The sequence below is a fragment of the Mus musculus genome, chromosome 6, assembly GCF_000001635.26.
Source record: "Mus musculus strain C57BL/6J chromosome 6, GRCm38.p6 C57BL/6J".
Lineage (NCBI taxonomy): Eukaryota > Metazoa > Chordata > Mammalia > Rodentia > Muridae > Mus > Mus musculus.
The window spans coordinates 68,508,043-68,527,033 of NC_000072.6; the positions used below are offsets into that span (position 1 = coordinate 68,508,043).

The window sequence follows — 18,991 nt, forward strand, 5'->3', positions numbered from 1 at the left end:
AGGGGGTTTTATGCTTTCCACATAAATTCAGCAATTCAAAGATACATATTAGATTATGTTCACTGTTCAGCCCTGCATATGAAAAAGCATCCACACTCAATCAAATGTCAACATTTTATCAGAAGGCCAGAAGAGGGAGACATAATATGCACAGGAGCCTGCTATCCTGTGTCACTATTTAAAGCAACTTGAAACTCCCATCATTTACATAAGTGCTTGTTTCAAGTAGTCTACCTGATGCTTATACCATTATAATAATACATTTTGTCCTGTCCCTTGATAAACATATACACAGAGACACAGAGAATTGCTCTTACTACTACAGCTTGTTGGACTCATGCTCCTCTGCATTTCAAGTCATACTATTAGAAATGAATGAAACACATATCTGAGAATGAATTTCCATGAATTCTACTGAGCCACAAAAAAGAACAAAGCAATTTAAGCCTGAATAAAGATACTAAGTGTTTTTTTTTTAAACTTTATTAAGTGCAATTGAACAGTGTTCTAATTCATTTAAAGAAATCTGCTCCAGGCACACAGAGGTCACTGTTAAAATACATTATATTTTTAAGCCAAGTGAACTGCTTTTATAAGTAAATCCATTTTTCTTTTTTTACACAGAGTCGCTGTACTACTCAGGGTTCCCTAGAGTCACAGAACTTATGGATAGTCTCTATATAGTAAGGGAAATTGTTGATGACTTACAGTCTGTAGTCCAACCCTTCAACAATGGTCAGCAACAGCTATGAATAGAAGTCCCAGGATCTAGCAGTTGCTCAGTCCCACAAGTCAAGCAGGCAAAGAATCTTCCTTCTCACAACATCCTTATGTAGGTCTCAAGCAGAAGGTATAGCTCAGATTAAAGGTGTATACCACCACACCTGGATCTGGGACTTGCTTTGTCCCAGATGACCTTGAACTCAGAGATCTCCTTGCTTTAGTCTCCTGAGATTCAAAGCCACTATGCCTCAAGATCTCCATACCAAGATCCAGATCAGAAACTTATATCTCCCAGCCTCAAGATCGGGATTACAGGCGAGCCTTCCAATTTTGGATTGTAGCTCATTCCAGATATAGTCACATTGACAACCAGGAATATCCACTACAATCCACCCCTTGACAAGTTGACACAAATAATATCTCATGTCCACATGAAACAACAACAAGGCTATGAATGCACCAAACATGATATAACTATTCCTTGTAAAGTTACAAACACATTTGTAAATTTACAATGGAGCAATGTCCCTTGGGAACATCCTTTTAGTATCTCAACTTAAATACCAATTGATATTAAAGAAATTGGAAGAAAGACAAATGTGTTCTTAACAAAATAAAACAGAAGCATTCATGTTACTTTATAATCCTTGTTTCTGCAACTGGTTACTTGGACTTAGCTGGTATTTATAACTATCTTCTCATATGTATTCTGTATTTCCTCTACCCTCTGCAAGCACCTCAGCAGGTCTTGGCTTTTTTCCTGGAGGAGTGGCCCATACGTTCATTCCTGATTGGTCTGCGTCAGTTTGTCATTCTGCTTGAATTAGGCTGTTGTAGGTTCCCATTGAGTTTAATCACAGGACACGGTAGTACTAAGAGATGCTCTAAGGGATCTCCTGCATTCCAGACATAATCCTTCTTACCTCCATTGTGGAAAAGCAATCCAATTTCCCCATGGTAATCTGGATCTATAACCCCTTCTAACACTGTTATTCCTTTCTGAGCCTGTTGGTTTAAGGGCATTAGAAGTCCAAAATGACAAGGGGAAAGTCTGAGCTTTCAGTTCAATGGAATGTTTGTTGTGGCTCCTGGTTGTATCACTTCCTCTTCTGGAACCAAAACTTCCAGGCCAGCAGAACATAGGGTTGCAGGAACAGGAAGCAAAACATTTCCTAGAGGATCACTAGGAGTGATAGTGAATGGAAGTATTCCCATTTTACCCCTTGAATTCCTGGACCCATGGATCCTGGCTATGGGAGAAACTGATTCAGAGCATACAAAGCCTTCTTATGATGAGGAACACGGTAAGACCAGTGGATTCTATGATGATTAGCACACTGTCACCCTTCTCTGACTGTGAAATGAATCGTTAATCAGAAGCAGTACTGGGTGGAATACCATGAGGATGATTAAGGAATCATGGATGATGATTTTGGTAGAAGCATTACATTAAGGAAAGGCAAATCCATAACCAGAATTTGTATCTACTCCAGTAAGAAAAAAATGTTGTCCTTTCTGTGCAGGAAGTAATCCAATGTAGTCAACCTGCTACCAGATTGCTGTCTGATCACCTTCAGGAATGGTGCCATATCTTGGGCTCAGTGTTGGCCTCTGTTGTTGGCAGATTGGGCATTCAGCAGCAGCTGTAGCCAGGTCAGCCTTGGTGAGTGGAAGTCCATGTTGTTGATCCCAGGCATAACCTCCATCTCGGCCACCATTGACACTTCTTTCATGTGCCCATTGAGCGATGACAACGGTGGCTAGGGAAAGAGGCTGACTGTCCTCAGAACGGGTCATCTTATCCACTTGATTATTGAACTCCTCCTCACTGAAGCCACCTTTTGGTGGGAATTTACATGGAACACAAACTTCTGTATATGTCAGGGTTCTCTAGAGTCATAGAACTTATGGGTAGTCTCTATATAGTAAGGAAAATTGTTGATGATTTACAATCTGTAGTCCAACTCCCAACAATGGTCAGCAGCAGCTGGAAATGGAAGACCCAGGACCTAGCAGTTACATGGACCCACAATGCAAGCAGTCAAAGAAGAGAAGTAAATTCATTTTTGTTTTTATGGCTTCCACAAACTTTCCAATATAGCTTAGAAAAAAATGTCCAAATATTTTGCACAGTGAATACAGTGACTCATTTGTGAAAAAAGTTAGAACATGAAACTATCCAGATCCATATTAGACCTTAAGTGTTCCTCAGTCTATAGACTCATGTTCAGTTATTATGAGCTCAAATTAGTGGCAAGTTAAAGTTGATTTTTACAAACATTTGGTTATTGATAACTGTCAAGATGCAAAGAATTTAGATTTCTTTTGGATGTATGGAAATTTGAGAATCAATGAAGCTGTATGTGTCCCCAGTGTCCCTGAGCATGCTCAGCCTCTCCCATTTTAACTTCTTTCACCATAGCACTGCCTTTGTTGCAATACTTGAACTTGCCATGGTTTGGATAACTATTGTTGTCATTTAGAGAACATGATTTCCTCAGAGTGTTGTTGTGCATTCACATAACTGATGACTTTGCCTCTGAAAGGTTATATATTGGGATGTATTCTTCATTGTGGAACATACTGAGCTGTTCCCCTGCCCTGAAATACTGTGAAGTGCATGCATAGCTCTTCCCCTCTAATAACAAGAAAACAATATTTGTGCCTTATAGTTTTGTGTATTTCTGAATATCCTATAGTTTAAATAATAAGGTGATGAAGTATTTATCCCAGCTTCTATAAGGAATATGCAACGATGTTTCCTACATGGATTTTCAGACGTCAATATCTCATTTCATTTTTCTGATCATATTCCATGGCTACATATGCCAAAGGTTGTTTACCCATCCACTTATAGAAAGGGATCATGTTTATTTCCAGGCTTTAAAGGTTAAAAAAAAAAAGGTACAATAGATATCCCATGCTGGTTTTGGTATGGAAATAACGTTTTAAATCCTTTAAGTGAATACAAAGCTTGCAGGATGACAGAGTAAGAACATGCTTTATAGTAATATCACCAGATTGCCCTTCAAGGTGGTGTCACCATTTGCATTTGCCTCAAGAGTGAATAGAAATTCAGGTTGTCCACACATATTCAATCCTTCTGTTTGTCAGTGTTCTGTACTTGCAGCACTCTCACAGGTACGTAGCAGTTTATTAATCACTTTACTTACATGCCCAGTATCAAGAGATGTAGTGTATATTTTTCATTCTGAACTTCTCCATGTATATTCTTTTTGATGATGTGCATGCTGAGCTCATCGCTCCGTGTTCAAAAGTGATGCAATTATAGTATAATTTTAAAACATAAATGCATTACACAAAATAAGTAAAAGAGTTTATTCATTGCTGATGTATTCCTTGATTCTTAAAGTCAGTAGTTCTTTAATAAAAGTTTTGAAAATGTCCTAGGCTCTTCACAGTGTTTTATACAGACCAGTATTTGCCACATCATTAAATTCTCTACCTTTTATGTCTCATCAATTTGGTGATGTACTAACTTTCCTCAAAACCTGGGATAAATAGAATTTCCCTATATTCTACTTTAAGAGTGCTCTAGTTTCATGTTTACATTCACTTCTGTGATAATCTTCAGGTAGTTTACATAAGGGCTGATGTACTTGTGCCCATATATAATGGCTTTTATATAGATACACATTTCTTCTGACATTTGTGCAAGGGACTGCAATTTGTTCACTGTATTTTAGTACAGCTAATAGAGGCTTTACTTTCAGTGTCCTTGATGTGTCTTTTGGGTCTCCATATACTTGCAGAATATAATTCTGAAAATAATTGCTAATATAGGCAACTAGACTGAATTAGTTGCCACATGTAACCAACACCATTCTATGGTCAACTGTATGTAACATCTTTTTCTATTATTATTATTTGATAACACCCACAACATTTCTTCAAGATTCTGGAAGGTACTAGCAACAAAATTATGTTCTTACTAAGTAGTCAATTACCTAGAGAAAAATTACAATGAGCAGTGAAATATACAAGCTAGAAATTAAGTATAAGCAATGTATCTACATTGATATTTTGGAGCAAAGTTTCGGCCATTTGTTAGTAAACAACAGTGTTAAAATAATAATGAAATAATCAATTATTTCTTGAGTGTAAGGAAATATATGTCTCAATGGTTGGGAGAAGATTGTGCTTACAAAATATCATTGCTGCATAAAGCCATTTATAGTCAATGAACTCATTTATATTTCTCATATGTAAGCTGTCAAATGCACACCCATGCATCTGGTCAAGATAAAGATGCAAGTTCATGTGTATTCTTATAAAAACATTCATAGTATTTTTGTTTATAACTATTCAAGTTACAAAAACAACAAGAAAAAATCTATATGCAAGAATAAAGATTATCATTATCAGAAGATTTAGCAAAAGAGATTTATTATTTATTTACTTAAAAACCATGAGGGAACCTTTACAGAAACATTTCCAATGTGAAAATTAAGTTCATTCTTTAAAGCAAATATACTGTGTCATTTCATTCAAATGAACATTGAGAACTGAAAACTCATAAGTAAAAATACATAAGTCTGAACCACCAGAAGTTCAGAGTTACTTTGATATGTAGAGTAAGATAAATTGATCAAAAAGATTTCAAGGGCTGGAGAGATGGCTCAGTGGTTAGGAGCACTGACTGCTCTCCCTGTGCTGCTGAGTTCAATTCCCAGCAAGCATGTGGTGAATCGCAAACATCTCTATTGGGATCTGATGCCCTCTTCTGGTGTGTCTCAAGACAGCTACAGTGTACTCACAGTGTACTCATATAAATAAATCTTTTAAAAAAAGATTTCAATGTTATGAGAATTATGTATATGTTTATCTATGAACATATGTTAATTAGATATATACATTTTGTGAATGCATAGTAAGTACGGTAATGCATATACTATACATTTTTGAATCACATTCATCATTTAAGCATATTTCCTTGATTTTAAATATATATTTTTCCAAATAGAGTCAGAGTACAGTCAATAAGTTAAAGAGAAGGTGAATGATTTGCTTTTATCTGGTATTCTTGCAATGGACTAGAGACTATAAGCACAAATTTCTGGGAGCTCACTTCAACCCTGACAATAACTAGCTGTGTGTCTCTACTACATTCCTCCCTTCTCTGCAATTTAGTCATGTGTATAGAGCCAAAATTTAAGTAAATTTCAAATTACATGGGAAGACTAATCTGTTGGCAGATATTTATTAGTCATTTGAACTGCATTGACACTCCTTTAACATTCTGCTATTCTCTCTTTAGTCACCACACATTTGCACCCATCCAAGTGGCAGAAGCTGCTTTCCAATGTGGTTGAATTAGGGAAAAGAAGCTGAGGAGGTGCGTGACCCTGTAGGAGGACCAGCAGTCTCAATTAACCTGGACTCCCGAGATCTCTCAGACACTGGACCACCAACTAGGCAGAATATACCAGTGGATGTGAGGCCCCCAACACATATATATCAGAGGACTGCCAGGACTGGGTTCAATCAGAGAAGATGCACATAACCCTCAAGAGACTGGCAGCCCAAGGGAGTTTAGAGGTCTGGTGGGATGGGCACATCCTTGTGGTGATGGGGACATGGAGGACTTATGGGAAGTGGAACAGTTGGAGGGTAAAACAGGAGAGGAATAAAATCTGGAGTGTAAATAAATAAGTAAATAAATAAATAAATGGAAAATATTTTATTTTAAAAATAACCATATTTTTCTAAATGCTCACCAATATTTTGTCATTTTATGTAGCAGTAATTCTCTTTTTCATTTTCAAATCCTGAATGTAGCATATAAAAATACAAATCTACAGTATACTGAAAATATTCTGTGCAAATGCAACTCTCACTAGTTCTACCGGCACTCTACATGCCTACAATGTTACGACATGGCCTCTTCTCACAGAAAGTGCTGTTCTAGATCAGTGATTTGCAAGAGAGTAGAGAAATTTGGAAAAAGCAACTGAAAGTAGAAGTAATTGAGATATTTAGGATCCAGGCTTGTGAGAATGATAAAAAGAGATCATACTTTTACCCAATTGTAGATTACATATGTCTTATCTTTAAAAACCAGATTTAAATATTTTAAAATGAAAAAAATCATGTCAACTGTCCTAAAGGAAAATTACAGACAATTAGCCGTTATTAGATCTTGTAGTGTGATTCAGGGACTACTTGTTATTCCCTACATGATAGGGAGGACATAAATGTCATCAGAATAAATAGGTTACAAGTATGCTCTGAACAATGAGGCATGAAGAGAAGCAGAACTGATTTGTGAGCTCATCCTACTCATAGTTATCTTTTACAAATAAAATTATTAAAGTATTGTATTCCCAGAGCCATGAAAATCATTTGCTAGGATACATGAAGCAGAAAATATTTTGTTATTAACACACTATTATTTACTTCTTCCCCTCCTCCCTAGCATTCATAGTTTAACTTCTGTTGGCCTCACTACTATGGGATGTCCCAGTAGCCAACACAAAAACACAACTCACAACTTCAAGTTTTTAAAAGACAGTTTACTCTGTATCCAAGTGTGAATGATCTTGGCCTTGGAACACAGATTTAGGTTACCTTCATTCCATGTTCCTGCTTAGTAACAGTCCCATGAACTTTTTATAGTAACAGTAGAGAGAAATTCATGAACTGAGACACTTTTCAATACATTAGTGGAAACATTACTAGGAGAGTTAAACAAAAGTTTTAAGCCTCAGATTCTGACAACATTCTTATTTTACCTTGTATCTTGGTAGCTTATGGTCTGTTTAGTTACTTGTTAGTCACATGGATCTTAAGTCAGACAGAGAGGTAGCAATGAAGAGTGGTTGTTAAGGGTTCTAAAGTTTGCCCAATATGAATTGAAATTAGTTCCTGGACCTGGGACATACCTCCATCTCCACAACCATTGAAGTTCTTATAATGTAGTCAGCTTAACAGAAAGTTAAGGAGAAGTTGTGATTCTTTTCAGAAACCTTTGCCCATACAATACTAGCTGCTACAGTATAATTCTATGTTACATGAGTGCATAGTACATAGGCCTCAGTATGATTCTATTTAATATTGGAACTTGAAGGAAGAATCAGCGGTCAAGAGCAGTTTACTGTTCTTACAGAGGACCTGTGTTCCATTTTTAGCACCCACATCAAGAGGCTTATGAGCACCCTCTTCTTGACTCCTCTGGAACATGTGTACACACACAACACATAATGTCATTCAGGCACAAACCTATTACACATTAAAATAGTAAATTAATAAATAAACTAATGTTTTTAAAATTTACTCTGCATGGTGCACCATCTTCTTAAAAACTGAGTACATCTGTGCTATAGCTTGTGCTTCTATTAAAGCACACAAATTATTTGTCAAAACTTACATGTTGGGAATGTGGTTGGAATTCATATGGGCCTGTCTTTCTATAGGTTCTTTACTTAGGGGCACATTTATCCAGTAGGTGATTAAAGCCTATAGAATGTTAGAAAAGGCAAAACCAGATTTATACTAAAGTAAAAACGTCCTGTTTCATTTGCCATATACCATTCGCTGAATCCTTCTGGAGGTCAGTATATAAAACATGAATCAAACCAGGAAAGATACAGAAGACAAGGTGACTAGTGACATGATTATTTTGGGAGAAATTGCTTATGTATAAATAAATATGATCAAAAGACACCTTATGAGATTCTTAAGGATTCAATTTAAAAAAAAAGGAAAAGGGAGAAGAAAATATCAGTCTCCTCCCGAGTTTTGATATTTAGATTCACATCCTCCCAGATATCAGAAATATAATAGATGTATTAAATTCGTGTTACCTTTCAGGTATGCAGTGTGTCCCAGGCTTATGAGTGGAATCTTCCCCAGGTGATGTTGCTTTTGCACTGTTTAGATCTGAAGGAAGATGCCTCAGTTGGAATATATGACGCTGAGGGCATAGACCTGAGGGTTTATTTTGTCCTCAATCTCTGGTTCCTGTACTCTCTTGTCTCCTGTCTGTCATATGGTGGGGAATTTTGTACAACTACAGAGTCTGTCACTTTATGCTTGTTTTGCAGAAACTGAGAATGCAACAGCTTTGGAGTTATGAAGACCTCCTTTAAGATCTCATTGTATTGGCTCTGAAGAGAAATGTATTTGTAGGTATATGTATATGTATACGTATGTGTATATGCATGTATATGGCATCTTTGAAGTCCCTGGAGGGACCCTCTGAAGTAGATTCTGAAGTAGGTGCATAGTTTCCTACTGATGAAGTAAAGGGTACAACAGATTCCCTAGGAAGAAAGTGATGCCAAGAACATGCCATGTTTTCTTGAAACATGTAGACAGAAATGAATTCAACCCAAGAAAGAAATTCATGAATTGAGAGGAGATGGTCTTAGTGTTAGGATGGTTCAAACTTGTGTGATTTCTTATCAATTTTTTCATTCTCTGCAGGGGGTCTCATACCTTACCTTCAGATTGTTTGGTTATGGTCTTGTTTTCATTCACTTGTTGCTTGAGATTCATTAATATGTTCTCTTAGAAATCAAAATGTTCACCATGCTTCATTGTTTTTTGGAAATGTATAGGTCATTTTTGCTTTACTTTTTTCTTCACTTTTTTAGATATGATCTATATAAGTAGAACAGCCTATATTCACAAAGAATATCTTCCTTGGTAAGTGTCATGAATTCCATCATTGTAGACATTTAGTACAATAATCAGCTTTTTTTTTGTACCAATCTTTCATGATTTTAAAACTAAAATCCTTCTTCAGGGTTTCCTGATGGGCTTTTAACTTCTCTTTTACAAAATGCAAGAGCTATAAAGATTGACAGAGTCATAATTTGTCTCAATGTATTTTTTTTTATTTAAGATAAGGATGAACATTTGGGGGCAGGATCTGTAGAGTCCTGAGTGCATCTTCCACAGATTCTGGGGCTATCATATGAGAACACAGAAATGTCTTCAAAGTCTCAAAAATCAAAGAGACACAGATACAGGTGTTGGATATTAGCAGAAAGAGAGTGCAGGGTAGAGGCAGGGAAGACAGCATTACGATTAACTCATCCAAAAGCTATGGTGTGGTACTCCTGATGGGAAGGGTGCTTCATATATTGAAGAAGCTGCCTTGTAATTAGGTGTTTGTTCTCACCCATTACTCAAGTCCAGGCCCTGGAAAAATCATTGTTTTCAGACTCATGCTGCAATGTTGTAGTGCCTTTCATAGTTTTTAAAGCCCCAAGGATTCCCTGGATTGAGGACCAAGTATTGAAGACTGAGTAGATTGGACATCTTCTAATGATAAATAATGTTGAATGGTATTAATGACATTGATGTGTACCCTGTGGAATTCAAATATTTGTGTTATAAGGATGTACAAACATTTCTGCACTGTAGCTTGATTGGAGCCTATGACCCACATGCAGACAGCAAGGCTGCTTACTGAATCAGTATAATTCCCCCAGTTACTGCTCAAGAATCAAATGTGAAAATACCCAAGTTTCCTATAGTAGTACTCAATTGTATCAACCCCAGTCAAACTTTATGAACTATGGGAAATAATAGCAAATCATAGAAGAGAGAAAAATATGGAGGATCCCCAACTGAGCAGCAAAAGTAGTACACATTTAGCCTCTAAGTATGAAAGTACCACCATCTTTACATGGAGTCAGAACTCCAAGTGACACAGGCTGCTCAGATCAAGGTTTTATATGTGCATGTGCTGTGTATTTCCCCTTTGAACTCTAGTCAGCAAAGTTAAAGCTGTAAAATCTTCTGTTTTAATTCAGTGAATATGATTATGATGAAGTGATTTCAAGAAATATCTACTTCAAACACTTGACAAGGGGAATACATACTAATTATTTTAACCAATTATGATTATTTAAGTGAGTTAAATATCAAATAGTTTCTTCTCTGTTGTATATTCCCTGCCAGCATATTTTTTCTATATGATGCTAGTATGTCTTTGAAATATATTACTCAAAATAGAGACTCCTTACATTAGAAAAGTCATGTATAATTATAAATATTTGAAAAGAAATTCATTGTCTGGAGCCATACAAGTGATTTGAACTCAGGGATCTGGGGACACTGGGCTTGTGCTAAGTGCTGAGATGAATAAGTCTTGCAGCTGTTCTCAGTGCTAACTGATTTCCAATTATTTGCATGCCCCCATTGCACAGCCTTGGGGACTTCCTCATATACCAGTCACACATATACTGTGTCATTGTCTTTACAATCAGGACTCAGCATGGACATGATGGTCCTTGCTCAGTTTCTTGCATTCTTGTTGCTTTGGTTTCCAGGTAAAATGAATTTAAGTGGGAATTTCACTGTGATTAGTGTTGACTGGCTTTTGTGGGAAGTCATTTTTTATTATGATTAACTATGTGAATATACTTTATGTCTCTACTCCTAGGTGCAAGATGTGACATCCTGATGACCCAATCTCCATCCTCCATGTCTGTATCTCTGGGAGACACAGTCAGCATCACTTGCCATGCAAGTCAGGGCATTAGCAGTAATATAGGGTGGTTGCAGCAGAAACCAGGGAAATCATTTAAGGGCCTGATCTATCATGGAACCAACTTGGAAGATGGAGTTCCATCAAGGTTCAGTGGCAGTGGATCTGGAGCAGATTATTCTCTCACCATCAGCAGCCTGGAATCTGAAGATTTTGCAGACTATTACTGTGTACAGTATGCTCAGTTTCCTCCCACAGTGATTCAAGTCATAACATAAACCCCATGGAAGCAGAACTAAGAGGCTGGGCTGCCCCAGCTGCTTCCCCTCATGAGTTACCCACTCTATATATTTCTCAAATGTCACAGGCAAACTTAGTTGATGTATAAAGAAGGAAATACTTGATAAAATCCATGACTGAAAGTCTGGGTGATTTGCTAATTAAAGGAAAATCATTAAAATGGTGAGAGCTCTGACCTTCACCACAAATAGGGATCAAAGTTTCTTGAAAACGATAGAAGAAAACCCTAAAAATAATTACCTTCAGCTTCATAAAAGTAAAAGTTTGAAGCAAAAGGAGGTTAATGTGGCTCCTGTGGAATAGTGGATGTCTATAGGTTTTCAACTTGTGTCAACATGGATGACCGAGGACAGTTGAATTTAAAAAAATGGAGAAAGAGTGTGGGAAATCTTGGAATAGGTGTCAGGAAGGGCTAGAGAGATGGAAAAACTGGAGCACTGGCTGAGCTTGCAGAGGACTTGGGTTCAGTTGTTAGAATGAATGTGGAGGTTCACAACCATTGATAGTTCCTTTTTTATGGAGTCTCTTTTCACTTTCCTGGACACAAGCATGCACATTGCCATGCATAAAGCAAGTAAAACTGCACTTATCCATAAAATTAAATAGAAACAACCTTAACTAAGAAAGCAGATTAGCATTAAAGTTTGACTTTCTATGTAATACAGAATGATAAGTCAATTTCTTTTAACATTTGGTGGAAGCATTGCCTATTTCATAATGTGAAATCTTTGGAGTTCTGTAGTATAGGCATGGCATTTTCATCTGCCTATTATGCTCTGTCTATTGTATTATCCAAATGAGTTTTGTAAAAAGAGTATCCCTGATGTTAACACTACCTGTTTGAAAATAGCAGCTGGTAAGAACACCCACATTCCCACACCACCAGTCCTTGGGCTGCTCCTGGGAGCTGGGAGAATTATGGATCCATCCCCCACCAAACCCCTGACCTCCCAAAGACCACTCCTCTTCAGTCCCTTCCACCCATTCTGCCCAATCCTTGCTGCTAAGGCAGACCCCTAGTTGGTCTGATATCATGAAGACTCAGAGAAGTTGTCCCAAGGCCTCCCAGGAGATCTACTGCAGCCAGGGCAATGGGTCAGGAACTTCTCTGTCCCAGTGAAGAGCCTCCAGTTGAAAGGACCCACAGGTGGTCTGATATAGCCAGGACCACAGGCCTACCAGGATACCTGAAGCTACCCAGCGACAAAAGAGGCAGATATCATACAGTCATCCAGACCAACAAAGACCAAAAATATCTAGCTGGCAAAAGGCAAGCACAAGACCATAAGCAACAGAAGCCAAAATATGTGGGCATCTTCAGAACCAAGTTCTCCCATCACAGCAAGCCCTGAATACACCAACACACCTGAAAATAAGGAATCTGTCCTAAAATCCTATCTCATAAATAAAATAGAGGCATTTAAGGAGGATATCAATAACTCACTGAAAAAATACAGGAAAACACAGGTAAACAGGTGAATGAATTGAATAAAATGATCCAACACCTAAAAGTGGAAATAGAAACAATAAAGAAAATATAAATGGAGGCAAATCTGGAAATGGAAAACCTAGGGAAAAGGTCAGGGATTACAGATGTAAGTATTACCAACAGGATACACAAGATAGAAGAGAGAATCTCAGGTGTAGAAGATACAGTAGAAGAGATGGTCACAACTGCCAAAGAAAATTAAAAACATAAAAAAAAATCCTAATCCAACCATCAGGGAAATTCAATTCACAAAGAAAAGACCAAATCTAAGACTAATTGTAATAGAGGAAAATGAAGATTCCCAGCTCAAAGGACCTGAAAATGTCTTCAACAAAATCATAGAAGAAAACGTCCCCAACCTACAGAAAGAGATGGCTCTAAATTTACAAGAAGCTTATAGAACATGAAATAAATGGGATCAGAATAGAAAATCTTATTGTCATAGTATTATCAAAAGCCTAAATGCACAGAGCAAAGAAAGAATATTAAAAGCTGCAAAGTGAAAAGGCCAAAAAACATACAAAGGTAGACCTATCAAAATTAAACCAGACTTCTCAACAGAGACAATGAAAGCCAGAAGGACCTGGTCAGAGGTCATGCAGACTCTAAGAGAACACAAATGCCAGGCGAGGCTACTCTACCCAACAAAACTGTGAATCAACATAGATGGAGAAAACAAAATATTCCAGGACAAAACCAAATTCAGACAATATCTATCTATCAACCCAGCCCTATAGAGGATTCTGGAAGGAAAACTCCAAAGTAAGGAAGATACCTGCATAAAAGAAAGGACAAGACATTAACAGTCTTACAACAAAAACAGAGAGCCAATAGGGTTGCAGATCCCCCCAGCTCCTTGGGGACTTTTAGGATAGCATTGGAAATGTAAATGAAATAAATACCTAATTAAAAAAAAAACATATCAGGAACCAACAGTCATCTCTCTTTAATATCTCTCAATATTAATGGATTCAAATCACCTAAAAAAGATATAAGCTAACAGACTGGATATGTAAACAATATCCAGAATTTTGCTACATATATGAAGCACACCTCAACAACAAGACAGGCACTATCTCAGAGTAAACAGATGGAAAAAGGTCTTCCAAGTAAATGGTCTCAGGAAAAAAGCAGGATTTGCCATTCTAATATCCAATAAAATAGACATTCAAAAAAGAGTTATCAAGTGAGATGAGGAAGGACACAATATTTATCAAGAAGAAAATTCACCAAAAGAAAGTCTCAATTCTGAACATCTATGTCCCAAATGCAAGAGCAATCAAATTCATAAAAGAAATTTTACTAAAACTCAAAACACACATTGAACCCCACACAGTAATATTGGGAGATTTCATCACCTCACTCTCATTAATGGACAAGCCATTGAAACAGAAACTAAACAGAGACACAGGGAAACTAAGAGACGTTATGAACCAAATAAACTTAACAGATATGTACAAAACATTTCTTCTAAAACAAAACACCTGTTTCTCATGACCTCATAGTACCTTCTCTACAATATCGACCATATAATTGGTCACAAAACAACCCTCAACAGATACAAGAAGATTTAAATAATAGCATGCATCCAATCAGATCACCATGGCATGAGGCTGGTCTTCAAGAACAAGAAAAACTACAGAAAGCCCACATATACATGGAAACTGAACAATTCTCTACTCAGTGACAACTTGGTCAGCAAAGAATTAAAGAAAGAAGTTAAAGACTTCCTGGAATTTAATGAAAATGTTGATACATCATACCCAAACTTATGGGACACAATAAAAGCAGTGCTAAGAGGAAAGTTCATAGCACTAAGTGCCCTGGTAAAGAAACTGAAGAGATCTTACACTAACCATACAACAGTGCACATGAGAGCTCTAGAAAAAATATAAACAAAGAAAACAGTACAAAGAATCAGCAAAATCAAAAGATGTTTCTTTGAGAGAATCAACAAAAAAAGATAAACAACTAGCCAAACTAACTAAAGGACCAAGAGACAGTATCCAAATTAATAAAGTCAGAAATGAAAAGGGAGAGATAACAACAGAAATGGAGGAAATTCAAAACGTCATCAGATAGTACTATAAAAGTCTATACTCAAAAAACCGGAAAATCTAGATAAAATGGATGGTTTTTTAGACAGCTAAATCAAAAGCAGATAAACTATCTAAAAATGCCCATATCAGAAAAGGAAATAGAAAAAGTCATTAAGAACCTCCCAAACAAAAAAAGCCCAGGGCTAGATGGATTGAGTGCAGAATTCTACCAGACCTTCAAAGAAGACTTAATACCAATTTTCCTCAAACTATACCATAAAATAGAAAGAGAAGGAACACTACATAACTCATTCTATGAAACCACAATTACTCTGATACCTAAACCACATGAGGACAGAACCAAAAAAAGAGAACTTCAGACCAATCTCACTTATATCAATGCAAAAATACACAATAAAATTCTTGCAAACAGAGTCCAAGAGCACATTAAAACCATCATTCACCACAATCAAATAGGCTTTATCCCAGGGACGCAAGGTTGGATTAATATATGAAAACCCATTAATGTAATCCACTATATAAACAAACTCAAAGGAAAAAAAATCACATGATCATCTCCCTAATGCAGAAAAAGCATTTGACACAATATAATACCCCCTCATGTTAAAAGTACTGGAGAGATCAGGAATTTAAGGCCAATACCTAAACATAATAAAAACAATTTACTGCAAAACAACAGCCAGTGTCAAATTAAATGAAGACATACTTGCAGCAATCCCACTGAAATTGGGGACAAGACAAGGATGCCCACTCCCCCTATATCTATTCTATATAGTACTCGAAATATTAGCTAGAACAATAAGACAACAACAACAACAAAAAGATCACAGAGATATAAATTGATAAAGAAGAAATAAAGGTATCACTATTTGCAGACAATATACATACATATGCATACATAATATGCATACATAAGCAACCCCAAAATTACTACCAGAGAACTTCTCCAGCTGACCAACAACTTTGGCAGAGTGCCTTGATATAAAATTAGCTCAAATAAATCACTAACCTTCCTTTATACAAAGAATAAACAGGCTGAGAAAGAAATCAGGGATACAATTCCCTTCACAATCGCCACAAATAATATAAAATATCTTGAGGTAACTCTAATTAAACAAGTCAAAGATCTTTATGACAATAACTTCAAGTCTCTCACCAAAGAAATCAAAGAAGATCTCAGAAAATGGAGAGATCTCCCATGCTCAAAGATTGGCAGAATTAATATTGTAAAATGGCCATCCTATGAAAGGCAATCTATGGATTCAATGCCCATCAAAATCCCAACACAATTCTTCAAAGTCATGGAAAGAGAAATTTTCAAATTCATCTGGAAAGGCAAAAAACCTAGAATAGCAAAAACAATTCTTAACTATTAAAGGATAGCTGGGGGATTCACCATCCCTGACCTCAAGCTTTACTACAGAGCAATAGTATTAAAAACTGCATGGAATTGATACAGAGATAGACAGGTTGATTAATGGAATAGAATTGAAGACACAGAAATAAAACCACACACTTATGGTCATTTGATCTTTGACAAAGATGCCAAGAATATACAATGGAAAAAAGAAAGCATCTTCAATAAATGGTGCTGGTCTAACTAGCTGTCTGCATGTGGAAGGATGAAAATAGATCCATATTTGTCACCTTGTACAAAGCTCATGTCGAAGTGGATCAAGGACCTCAACATAAAGACAGGAACACTGAATCTAATAGAAAAGAAAGTAGGAAAGAATCTTGAACTCATTGGCACTGGGGGGGGGGGTGTATTTCTTAAACAGAACTCCAATGACTCATGCTCTAAGATCAAGAATTGATAAACAGAACCTCATGAAACTGGAAAGCTTCTGTAAGGCAAGGGACATAGTCAATAAGACAAATCAGCAACTTCCAATTGAGAAGAATCCTTCACTAACCCCACATCCTTTAGAAGGCTAATATCCCAAATATATAAAGGACTATAGATGTTAATCACCAAAAAGTCCAAACAACCCAATCAAAAAATGGGGTATAGAACTAAACAGAGATTTCAAATCTGAAGAATCTCAAATGCTTGAGAAAAACCTAAAGAAAAGTTCAAAGTCTTTAATGATCAGCAAAATACAAATTAAAACAACCCTAAGATTCTACCATACACCAATGAGAATAACAAAGTTGGAGAGGATGTGGAGAAAGAAGAGCACTCCTCCATTCTGGTGGGATTGCAAACTGGTACAACCACTCTGGAAATCAACTTGGAGGTTCCTCAGAAAATTGGAAATAGATCTACCTGAAGACCCAGCTATACCACCCTTGGGAATATACCCAAAAGATATCCCACCATGGTACAGGGGCACTTGTTCCACTATGTTTATAACTGCCTTACTTGTGATAGCCAGAATCTGGAAACAGTGTTGATGTCCCACAACAGATAAATGGATACAGAAAATGTGGTTCATTTACATAATGGAATACTACTGAGATGTTAATAAGGGGGACATCCTGATTTTCACAGGCAAATGGATGGAACTAGAAAATATCCTGAGTGAGGTAACTCAGACCCAAAGGGACATGTATGAATTATTTGTATGGGAATGGAGAGGAACCTGAGGAAAAGAAGGTTCAGCAACTGGCCCAAGTGGGATCCAACTCAAGGAGTGGTCACAAGGCCTGACACTATTACTATTACTATTACTATTACTATTACTATTACTATTACTATTACTATTACTATTACTATTACTATTACTGAGGATATGGAATGCTCACAAAATGGGATCGATCATGACTGCCCTCTGAAAGACCCAACAAGCAGCTCAAAGAGTCAGATGCAGGTATTTGCACCCAACAAATGGAGAGAAGTAACTAGCTCCTGTTGTTGAATTAGGGAAGACTGAAAGAAGCTGAGGTGAAGGGTGATTCTGTAGGAGGACCAGCAGTCTCAATTAATCTGGACCCCAGAGATCTCTGGAATACTGGACCACCAAACCGAGAGCATATATCAGCTGATATGAGACTCCCAATACACATAGAGTAGAGGACTTCTGGGTTTTTGTTCATTCAGAGATGATGGGCCTGACCCTCAAGATACTAGAGGCCCCAAGGAGTTTAGAGGTCAGGTGGGGTGGGGGTGGGGGCATCCACATGGAGACAGGGTAGGTGGGGAAGAGGTGAGGGATGTGGAGCAGTCAGAGGTTGGATGAGTGGGCAGGGAATGGAATGTGTAAAAAATAAATTAATTCAAAAAAATAAAAAAGACTATTATATAATAGTTATAACAGTATATTATTATATTATTCATATATTAGTTACATTAGAATTATTATAGAAGTTAGTATCATGCTAAGCAGGTAACCATTATTGTAACTTGCAAAGTCCATTGGTGACCTAGACATTTGATGATATTTTCCCGCATCAGAGCTTTGTATAGTACCTTCTAGAACTGTGAAAGCTAGTCACCATGGAGTACACTTTCAGCTGAGTACCACCACCATTTCTATATGTTCTGCAAGTACAATGTGTGGTGTCATTGACAATAGGGATTTATTACCTAGTTCCAGCAGGCAAATAAAACTGACCATAGCTGTTATTGTTTGTGGTGTAGGAGCCTTCCTACTAAAGATGATTCCTATACATGATAACAGGGTCTTTATTTAATGTCCTGTGGCCTATAGGAGAGTATTAGATACCACTGAGTGATCTTCATTGATTTGGCTTTTAAAATAGAGTTGGGAAATGTCATGTTTCCATAGGAATTTTTTTCCCTAGACACTTTTTGTTACTCAACATATTCTCCTTTACCCTATTCCCTGCCTATTCCTTAAAGACCTTCTTGGTCCCTAGTATTCACACTGCCTAATTTCACATCACACACATTCTACTATCTGCAGGAGACTAATACCCTCTAATATTTTGGGTTAATATCCTGACATGACAAATTAGAAATGCCTAAATAGGCTGTAATGTCTGATTTTGAGTATT

At 37.0% G+C, this 18,991-nt stretch overlaps 1 gene segment (V, D, J or C) and 1 further gene; both read left to right on the forward strand.

Moving 5' to 3' along the window:
- Igk (immunoglobulin kappa chain complex) overlaps positions 1-18,991 on the forward strand; it is a 3,171,119-nt gene that overhangs the window by 952,407 nt on the left and 2,199,721 nt on the right.
- Positions 10,970-11,435, forward strand: Igkv14-100 (immunoglobulin kappa chain variable 14-100). The segment is given in 2 exon segments: positions 10,970-11,024; positions 11,138-11,435. Coding segments are annotated over 2 exon segments (353 nt in total).